This window comes from Pyrus communis, chromosome 12 (genome assembly GCF_963583255.1).
Source record: "Pyrus communis chromosome 12, drPyrComm1.1, whole genome shotgun sequence".
NCBI classification, from domain to species: Eukaryota; Viridiplantae; Streptophyta; class Magnoliopsida; order Rosales; family Rosaceae; genus Pyrus; species Pyrus communis.
The window spans coordinates 26,170,932-26,181,424 of record NC_084814.1 but is presented as its reverse complement, the minus strand read 5'-3'; the positions used below and the strand labels follow the sequence as shown (position 1 = coordinate 26,181,424).

General features: G+C 37.7%; 2 protein-coding genes across 3 annotated transcripts; one reads left to right on the top strand and one right to left on the bottom strand.

The window, feature by feature from the left end:
• On the top strand, nt 1-2,711 carry LOC137710290 (uncharacterized). Its single transcript, XM_068449222.1, has 6 exons — nt 1-132; nt 564-734; nt 1,438-1,570; nt 1,691-1,805; nt 2,396-2,584; nt 2,653-2,711. Exons 2-5 carry the CDS (start codon nt 577-579, stop codon nt 2,452-2,454), a joined length of 465 nt encoding a protein of 154 aa, XP_068305323.1. The 5' UTR covers nt 1-132; nt 564-576; the 3' UTR covers nt 2,455-2,584; nt 2,653-2,711.
• Nucleotides 2,712-3,042: 331 nt separating this feature from the next.
• Nucleotides 3,043-9,646, bottom strand: LOC137710289 (uncharacterized). 2 transcript variants are annotated; one of them, XM_068449220.1, is made up of 13 exons: nt 9,067-9,645; nt 8,386-8,435; nt 7,595-7,866; nt 7,435-7,509; nt 7,291-7,349; nt 7,004-7,139; nt 6,239-6,335; nt 6,073-6,139; nt 5,673-5,771; nt 4,889-4,978; nt 4,167-4,321; nt 3,648-3,749; nt 3,043-3,478 (listed from the first exon to the last, which is right to left on the bottom strand). In XM_068449220.1, exons 3-13 carry the CDS (start codon nt 7,845-7,847, stop codon nt 3,352-3,354), a joined length of 1,260 nt encoding a protein of 419 aa, XP_068305321.1. In that variant the 5' UTR covers nt 7,848-7,866; nt 8,386-8,435; nt 9,067-9,645; the 3' UTR covers nt 3,043-3,351. The 2 variants fall into 2 exon arrangements, with proteins under 2 accessions (XP_068305321.1, XP_068305322.1); XM_068449221.1 differs by lacking the exon at nt 8,386-8,435 and having other exon boundaries at nt 9,067-9,646.
• Nucleotides 9,647-10,493: the final 847 nt, after the last annotated feature.

Here is a 10,493-nt window from a genome sequence, read left to right as displayed (position 1 = left end):
CTCTATCTTTCTTTTTCCACATCTTTTGTTTCTCCACCCTCTCAAATTCTCAATTCTTCCATTCCATTCCAAAGTGAGCGTTAAAAGTGCATTGCAGACGACGGGTCAGGGACCTTCTCTTCGTCTTCTCCGGTATTCCATCTTCTACTCGCACCTTCGGTCAATCCTATTATTATTATATCTGCTGCTGATTTCTCTTCGTTTTTCAATTGAAACGCCCTAGCCTTTTTTCCTAATTAGATTCGTATTTAGAGTGTTCGAAAAACATGCTTCTGTTGTATTCTTCCCTTTGTCTGCCCAACCAGCCCAGCCTAGGGCTTTTTTTTGAACCAGTTGTTATTACAAATTACCTTTTTCGCATCTTTTGGGCATAACCTTTAATTAATATCCCTTTGTGATTAAAGATTAAAGATTAGGAATATCATGCTGGATAGGATAGTCTGGTGTAAATTCTAACAATCGTCTGAATTATTTTAATTTCTTTTGTGCTAAGCCAATATATATTTTTTTTAAATGTCATTTCATCTGTTATATGTTTGACTGTTTCTCCCTCATTTGTATAGCATAGGCGAAGCCATGGCCGCTGAAGAGGACTCCATTGAACAAGCAGTCGCAGCACGTCAAGAGAGGCTAAGAGCTCTTAAAGCAGCTCAGGAACTGTTAAACACTCCAGATGAGGATTCCGCACAAGTTCACGATAACACTAATGAAAGCAATGCAATTAGTGACGAAACGTGAGTACATCCGATTCATGTTTTGTATGTTAGTATCCCTTACCTATCCTCCATTTCCTCATTAGTCTTATTCAAGTATTATGTTAATTTTTTCGTCTGAATGCCCTGAAGGTGTTGCGCAACACCTCCTCCTTTCAAATTCACAAGTTTGTGGGTTGATATATGTGAACAATATTTAGTTATTTGCCCACAATTTTTGCAATCCGTACTTGCTCAGTATTTATTCGCACGTGTCATTAGAGATGATGCTAAACGGTTTTGTTTGCGTTTAATATTTCATGTTTTTCAACAAGCACAAGGTATGCATGTGGGGGGATAACATAACTATGGATTGTGTAGTTTAATCATGAGCACAAGATCTTTAGGGTAAGGACAAAAGTAAATCTGAAATAATCCCCAAAATGGGCAGCGGTATTAATTTTTGGAAGTAGATATTGTCATACACATATGAGACTTCTGCTTCCATTTTTTTTTCATAATCTATTATCTTCACTTCTAGTAGCATTTGAATTCATTTCATGGCTGTATTTGTTTATCGTTGTGAGATATTTGATTTATATTAGAAGGCCCATGTCAGGATGCTTTTCATTATTATTATTGTTATTTTTTATGATACATAGGTATCGTTCTGTTCTCATGGTCTTTAAGTTTATAGGATAAAAAAAAATTTGATGCTTTAACTTTAAAGTGTAAATTTGTGCAGTAATACCAACATGAAATTCCGAAACTATGTTCCTCATGATAAGCAGCTTCAGGAGGGAAAGCTTGTTCCACCAGTGCTGCCAAAGTTTGAAGACCCTGTTGCAGGAGTACCACCTCCATCAGAGAAGAAAGAGGTACTTGGTTACTTCTAAATTTCGAGACCCAGTCTCTTATTCAGTTAATCACTAGCTTCTGTGCTTTTCAAAAGGATTGTTCCTTATGTCGCTTTATGCTAATTATGGATCAACGTTCAGGACCCGTTTGTGAATATTGCTCCTAAAAAACCAAACTGGGAACTTCGCAGGGATGTGCAGAAGAGGCTTGATAAGCTTGAAAAGCGAACCCAAAAGGCAATGCTTAAACTTATGGGTATGGTGTTACCGTGTTACCATTTTCTAATTAACCATTACCCTTTAAAGCTACATTTAACAGAATGGAAATCATGACAAATCTTTTCTTAAATGGATTGGTTAGAAGGCGTGCCATAAGTTTCAAAAACCGTTGCCATGTTTTTTCAGAAATAAAGCAGTTGATCTCTTCATAACTTGTACTGTTACTTTCCTGGCCATTATTACTTTAATGGTTCATGCTTCACCCACTGGGAAATTATGGAAAATTATATCCATCTCACACTGTGTCCCATTGGATATTCGGTTGCGTTGTCTGGAAGTAAACAGTTTCGGAACCATAATTGGAGCCTCAATTTGGCCCTCTGCATTTAAAAGATCAAGTGTTTTCCTTGATGTGCTTGCCTTACAAAGTAAGAGACTAACATTGAATTTGGTTAGGAAATGGTATGAAGGTTTCAAGGAACTGCATCACTTTACACTTTAACTAAATCTATCACCTTTGACAATGAAAATCAAATGCTTATTCCGTTGGCTGTACCTAAGAGTCCTAGGTCTAGTCATATTGAACTCACTGGTTTTCTCTTTCTGTTCAAATTTTTTTGTTTTTAGCAGAGGAACAGGAGAAGCAAAAGCAATTGGATGGAGATGGCAGAAATGGTGAAGACTAGAATTGATTTTTCCTAACCTTGGCACCGGAAAAACAAAAGGGGAAAAAGGAAAGAAAATCACACAAGCTCTTCGAATTGAACTCGACTTGGAAATCAGCTTCTTTTAGTTTTACTATTGATGATAAACTCTGTGCTGTGCTTTTGTTGAAACTGAATGAATTCTTGTATTTTCGCCTGACAACAAAAAGGTGTCAATAGACTCGCTACCTGTATGCAAGTAGCGACTTGGAAGTCAGCTTCTTTTAGATTTATTTATCGATGAATGTATTCTTGAGCTATCAACACCTTAGACAGAATGGCCTGCTGCAGTTCCACGTTTGAAATTCCGACCTTTTGGAGCCACAGCGTGTGATGTTGTGCTTGATTATCCTTGTTCTGTTGATGAAAAGATTACAGGAGAAATCTTGGTTACAGCTACCACCTCCACCTAGAGGAGAAATTATAGGGCAGCACGTGCACAGTTGTGGATTGAAACGTACCCAAGACCCTCTCGGATTCCATGTCCAACGTGACATCCAACTTCCAGCCAGCAAAACGAGGCTGTAAATACAAATTTTTGGAATGCTTTTGTATGAAATGAAAGCGATGGACAATCATATTCGTACTGGATTAACTTTGATGGGCAAACACCCCATTTTTGTTAATTTGCAAACAAACCATTCAGCTCTTTCCCTGAAGCAGTCAATTAACAACTTACACACAACAGAGGGGAGACTTATACAAGGCTCTATCAAAAGTAAATTACGCAAGGGGGAAGGAACAAAAGAAATTTATAAGGGAAAATGGATGCACAGCGATTGAAGAATAATCCATCCGGTTTTGAATGGCCATCCACGCTTCTGGACTCGTACTCTGTAATGCACAAAAGTATTCTTGTATATGGCTTATATTCTGTCATTAGAGCTGGTTGGAACCCTTATTCATGTGCTCCATGTTCCAAGAGGGGTCTACTGGAGGAAGTTGGAATTCATCCGGTTTCAAGGCCAATGCAAAATCGGGCAATGTTGGCGCTGTCTCCATGATTCTGCAGTTGAAGTATCCAAAACCATACATTAATTATTGCCAAGGGTTTGTTCTACGTATCATCAACCAAGAACATTGAGATTGCAATTAGGGGTGCCAAGAGTGAAAAGGAATTGCACTTAGACATAAACAAAATACTATTAGTAATAGTTCTCTGAGGCAGGACATACTTTTCGTGTGAGTACAGATCACGGTTTATCCGCACTTTGCTTGAAGTATCTTTAGGAATTTTCTCAGATAGATACTTCATGGTTCCCCAGAGCGGTGGATTTCTGCATAATGTGTATTAAATAAGCACTTGCTAATTAAAGGAACAAGTGAAAAGTACTAGAAAACTGATCAGATAATGAACATTTCAACCTTGAAACAACCAATGCTACATACGAGACGCACAATTTTCAAGAAGGGCCTGTAGATTACTCTTTGCTAATATCTAGAGAATGGACTCCATATTAATGACTCTAGAGTAGATATTTTAATGGCCTAAAGTTGCAAATCTCATACTGATGACGATTTTAGGTTTGTCCTTGTACAAGTTTGAGTTTGACACTAATGGTGATAAGGAGAGAGGATAAACAAATTGCGGCTACAGCACATACTTTATTGCCCCTAGAAAAACAGCAGATAATCTGCTAGATGGCATCCATTGAAATCAGTAAAATGAATGTGCAAATAGAGCCTCTCCCTACCTCGACAAAGGGGGAGCAGCGTTAAATGCGTCGCATGCCTTCCTACTTTCTTTAAAATACTCATCTGCTGCTTGCAAGGCAGCTACAGCCATCCCATGAAATTTTTCTGTGTTACCCTCATCAAGGATCAAACCATGATAGTAATATGCAGCAGCCTGGTTAAAATGGGAAGGTTAAAATTCAAAGAACCTTGGTCAGCTGTCCAGAACACAAACTTCAATCGTAATGAAAACAAATATTCTACATTAGCGGCATAAGCCCCCTCTCTATCAGTGAGATCAACTCGAAAGAATGAAATACAATATTCTTCATGAATAGTTCAAGATACTTTCGTTTGGCAGTTACTCATTCAGAAAAGGCAATAGCGTATCAAAATCTGCATGCACACAATCTAATACAAGGGAGGACAAACCAAATGAGCAAGTAATCCCCAAAGTAGAAAATACATATGACCAACCTGATATCTTTTTTAGAAAACTACAAGTGTGCTTTGCTTTCTAGAGGAATCACAACAAGTCCATTATTTTCCCTTCAGAAGGATAAATCATGCTTTTGGTTTTCTTATTACTCTCATAAATACTATGGCGTTGAGGAAGGAACTCATTGGTTTAAATATGCTATCTTTGGGAAAGAGGGGGAGGGGCGTTGAGGAAGGAACTCATAAGTTTAAATAAGGATAGTAGTAAGAGCATAAAAAAGGACACGCAGAAAGTGCAAGATACCTTTGCCTCAACATATTTCCACTTCACAAAGAGCCGATGCTTTTCACCCCAACCATTTAATAAGGGAAGGTTCATAAGGTTATCTTGAGCCTGCAAATAAATGGCAGAATGAAAGCGTTCAGGAATCAGGATCACCATGTGATTCACCAAACATATAATGTGCTCGGATGACGAGTGTAATCATGAGAAACATAGTGAACCGTAAGAATTAATGACCTATATATGACATGTAGCTGATATGAAATATAAAGGAACTTCTCACAACTACTCCGAATAGAGAACAGCCAAAATTACTCAATGTCGGGAAAGGCAAAAGGAAAACCTAAGAATGTAGCAAAAAATTGGATTCAGAATAAAAAGAATACTGATAAAAAAAATATGATTTTAGACAAACGCAGAGACTGGAGGTTAGATCCTCATGTTTGGAGTATTCAGAGGGTGCATCTTTGTAATCATTTTTAGTTTTTTCATCTTACCATGGATGGAATCCATCATGTACTCACAACGCAGTTTTAGGATCATTCTAATGGTCTGTTAATCTAGAATATCTAAATTCAGACCCTAAACTGATGCTATTCGGGGCTGACTAATGTTTCCTCTTTCCAACTCAATTTACAATGGTCCAAATTCAAATTGCACATTTTGAATATATGTACTACAGCCAAAGGAGATGAACAGAAATAGGGACACAATGGAGGCATGGAAAATTTATTACACAAATCCCAGACATTAAATGATATTACTAATTGACAAGATCAAACCGGCAATGATGATAAATTCTTACCTGTTGCCAATACTTTACCATTTCACATGCAAGCCTTCGCTTCACTGCAAGTGTGGCTTTTGTGCTATCAATTGCCATTCCAAGTTGAATATCAACACCCTACATGAGATGGTGGAAGTGCGAAAAAGGGTCAGCAAAAGATAATTTTCAGAAGACCCTTCCAGCTTAATTTCATTTTCAGGATAAGTTGGACCTTATGAGATGTCAAAAAAGAAAAAAAAAGATGAATGAAAACCAAACTTATTGCACTTGTACCCTTTGTGCCCATTAAGCAGGATAGGTTCACAAGGCCTGACTGCAATATTTATGTTTTATAAATAAGATGGCGTTTCAGAAGCATGAAGCCTGAAATATAAAATGCAACATTTACCAGATCGGTCCATTTAAGTAAAGGTACTACCTGTCCTAATGCTTGTAGGCAAAGCGCTCGAAGAACTCCTTCTGCTAAGTCAACTGGCAGGTTTGTCCTGCAATCAAGCAATAGTCAAAAGATTATAAATAACAGCATTAGGAACATGATAACAAGCAGAAAGTTAAAATCAGGCAATTTTTAAACTGATACAAACTTGAGCTCAGTAGGCAACTGTGGAAGAACATGTCGGACTGCACAATCAAGGTATCCTGCTGCCTTCAGGAAAATATCAATGGAAGCTCGTCTACTCTCTGTAGCAACAAGTAAAACAATGGAACCTTCATAGTATGACCAATGAAAAAGAAAAAGCCATGCAAGGCACAACCAAATGAAAAACTTGGCAATATACAAACCTAAAGGTAGACCGACGACAACTACTGCATGCACAGGTTTTGTTAATTTTCTTTAGACGTCTAACGAAAACAATATTTCTGATTATATAATATAAACAGGTGATACATAGAACTTAGTACGAAATATCAAACACAAGAATCTCGATTTAAGTATATGGATCAGAAAATCCATTTTTCACTCGCCTTAGTGAATTCTTTACATATCAGCATCCTGCTTTTAAGGGTTTAATGACATAATCTAATGAATTTGTCCGTATCTCCGGTTTTCCAATGTCTACTATTTTTCATTTAGTTCCTAGTCAACCATACAAGGTTTCACCCAAAACTTACTGTTTCTGGTTCCTAAATTCAGGCGACAGTTTCGAGCTATAGCACTAAGCTCTCTTCAAAACTCTAAAGAGAGGACTTCATCACCATTAAAGGTGTACTCATTCCAGAAAGCATTGGCAACACAACTTTTCTCGTTAACTCAACAAGCAATAGTAGGATAATAATTGAGTTGATAAAATTCAAAAGACAACATGATTTAATTGTCTATAGCTCAGTTTTCATGCGATAATGCCTACCTTCTGTTACTTTTGGCTGATAACCATCAGCAGATGTTCTTGGAAGAAGTAACAAGTTAGCTTGTGATAATGCTAGCATTGCCATTAAGTGCAAAATCGACAGCACCTCGTACCATGCGTTAGACATAGCTGTTTCCTGAAAAATCATTCATTCAAATTAAGCCAGGTTCCCTTTACAATATCATGGAATCTGAACACCATTTGAGGAACGACCAAATAGGGAAAGCAAAAACTATAATATGCACAACAGAGAAATATGAGTTTTAAGAGCGCTCCTACATGCCCACCTCTGCATCATCCTCTTGATTTACCCACAAAAATTGAACCTTGTGGTGTAGCTGGCTTCCTTCACAATAGAAATAAGAAACACCTTTAGGGTTTACTAAAACTTGTGGATACAATTAATGAGATGGCATGAGATCATGATTTACCATCTTTCATTAATCCCAAAAGGACAGGCAAGTAATCCTCGAGAGCCTGCTGAAGATCGGCCAATGTTGAACCACCTGAGAACAAGAATCATTCAGATAAAGAAATATCTGATTTCAGATATCATTTGGAAAAATCAACAAGCTTGTGTCTATGACAAACCATGTTGAGTAGCAGCTCTTCTCTTCGTTCTGGTAATTGTCGGACCTTCTTGGGCAGCCATCACAACTATGCGAGTCCTTAATGCAGATAGGCGTTCCACTAAACTCTTGGACAAGTGATCACCAAGTGACTGAGAGAAATCAACAGGTTTAGGGATTCGCAAACCAGGGACATAGACAGAGACTTCCCCAATGTTTGCGGGCCTTCTCCTATTTCCTAGTGTATCTTTCGGTGTTGAGACCAGGCATCCCATATCCTAAGACTGACTATATCTGCTACCCAAACAAACTTTAGTCAATCAGCATCGGCACAGTTGAGGCTATGTATATAGACACATGCATACGATTCTCTATGTATATGAATTTGCAACTTATTGAAGACAAACTCTCTCTCACACATACAACAGTGGTGAATTCAGAAATGCATGCATATGAACCAGAAACGAAGATTGTTCAAATATTATAGACCAAAGGATGAAGATGGGCATCACAAGGAGGTGAAACATAAACAGCAAGCAAGGCATAATTAAATGTCAACCACCAAAGTGCACAAGTAGTAGGTTGTTATTCACGAGTGACACCCAAATGGCTTGACTAGAACTCTCTCTGTCTTTGAGATTGAGATATTAATTTTTCTCAATTGGTATTAAAAACTATTATACATATTTATGTATCTATATACATATCTATGTACTTTCCAAAGGTAGACCACGTGTGCAGGGAGGGAGCGTCACGTAGTAGTATGTAAAGAAATAAATGAGTTGGGTAAAATTGATGAAATAAAAAACAAACCTTGTCTGTTATAGGAAGGGTGAGTGATTCGTCAAGCGTTGTGGTTTTTTCTGCAGCAAAAAGAAAAATGAAACAGCAGAATTACAGGCGCTAAAAGAAAGAAAAATTAGTTAGTTTTTTTGTGAAAAGGGAAGAGAATGAATCACATGAAAGGCATGAGGGGGGCATGGCGTTAGCGTTGGCGCTGTCGCTGGACAAGAGATGAAAGAGAAAGAGAAAGAGAAAGAAGGGGGTGATTTCTCGTGCAACCAATTGCACAATTGCACAATTGCATTTGCATATGCATACGTTTGCCCGTCCATTGAATGAAATGTTAAATGTGAAAGTAAAGCAATCCAACAATTGTACTACAAATACTCTACTGGACTGGAGGAAAGGAAAGGAAGGCATTTCGTATTTGGTAATTGGAGTAACCTAAGCAACCCCTCCTCTCACGAATCAGTGAACTTGAGCTGAGGATTGTGAGGAAAGAAAGGGTGTCCAAACAAACAAGCAGAAACAAGCAACAACTGGAGCAAAGAATTCGATTAAGTTAAATTATATTACAACCCAGAATTCAGGCTTCAAGCTTTAAACCTCAAACCATCGAGCTTGAAGGGACTCCAAAGTCTCCCAAGGCTCCAATCCAAGCAATTGGAAGCAATTGAATAATTGATTGGGTGAGAAGGCGAGAATACTTACCAATTAACATAAAGGCAGAAACTTTGGATCGAGTTTGCAAGTTGGTGGACACCCCACAATTACCGCCTTTAGCCTTTAAGAAGCTTTCAGCTTTAAGCTTATTTGGTGTCCGCAGTCTGGAGAGAGATAGATCACAGAGAGGCCAACAGACCTTGAAAGATATTACAAGGAGGAAAAGCCCAGACTGCCTTTGTTGATGTAGGAGTAGAGTCGTCCGGAGTCCAGAGAAGAAAGAGCCAAACAAACAGGTGAGGAGAGGACTGAGAAGGGTATTGGAAATTTGGAAAATGGAAATTCCTTATATAAATATACTAAATAAAAATCAAATCCAGTGGGAGGCCCTTTGTTTATACTTTACTTTGTTATATTCTCCTCTTTCTTAATTAACTATCACTCGCTCAACACAGAATTGACAAAGGGGGGAATTGGTGGAAGTTGAAAACTGGAAAACTGAAAACCGCTATGCAACTTTCGACTTTGTGTATCCTCTTCCTTCTTCTTATTATATCTCTATCGCCCATTCAGTCGCTTTCTCTCTCCCTTCTTTTTTTTTCTTTTTTCATTCCTTGGATACTAATCGAGTTTTTAATGGCACTCTATTCCCGAAATAAAATTCCCTATATTCTTTTTTCTTTTCTCTCTCGTTGCGGTGCTCATCCCTCATCAGACGGACGCTACTCGGCTGATGAGATGAGACGGAAAAAATTGGTGGGTCTCATTTTTTTTTTCTTCTGTCAATATTAAACAGCCGTTATTCTTGTCATTTTTACTTTTTCACCCTTCTTTCTATTTTCGGCAACAATTATTAACATCCCAATAATTAATTTCAATTGAGAATGTTGGTGTTGATATTGGAATGCGCACTTGTTTATATGGTAACTCATCTTTTCTTCTTTTCCCTTTTCAGAACTAAAAAAAATAGAACAAAACAAAGCCACTTCCATTTGACTTGGATCCACTTCGTCCTCATCACGACTAAATATTTCACAAAATGCATGACAAGTGTCAAAACCCAATAATGGTGCAACTACTCCTAATTGTAGGGAGGGAGGGGGAGAAAGAAGGATGAAGATCTCTCCGGATCCTCTTTGTGAGGATCCAGAAGATGTTCAAATTGTATTTGTTCATCGTATATCGTGTGATCAGAAATCATATTAAATATTTTTATTTAAAATTAAATATGAATAGTAATTGACCAAAACTGGCTACACGATGTACAATAAACGGACATGATTTGAGGATCCCCAGAATTCTTATAAAGAGGATCCAGAAAGGATCCTCGTTTGAGAAAGAGGCTTATCCCAAAATTTTATGGTGTTGCCGAATATAAGGTACTTCAAGATTTTTAACTGTGATAATTTTTTCTTGAACAAAAACTATTGCATTTTGGAAAAAATTAAAGTTTCACCATAAAATTAAAGAAATTG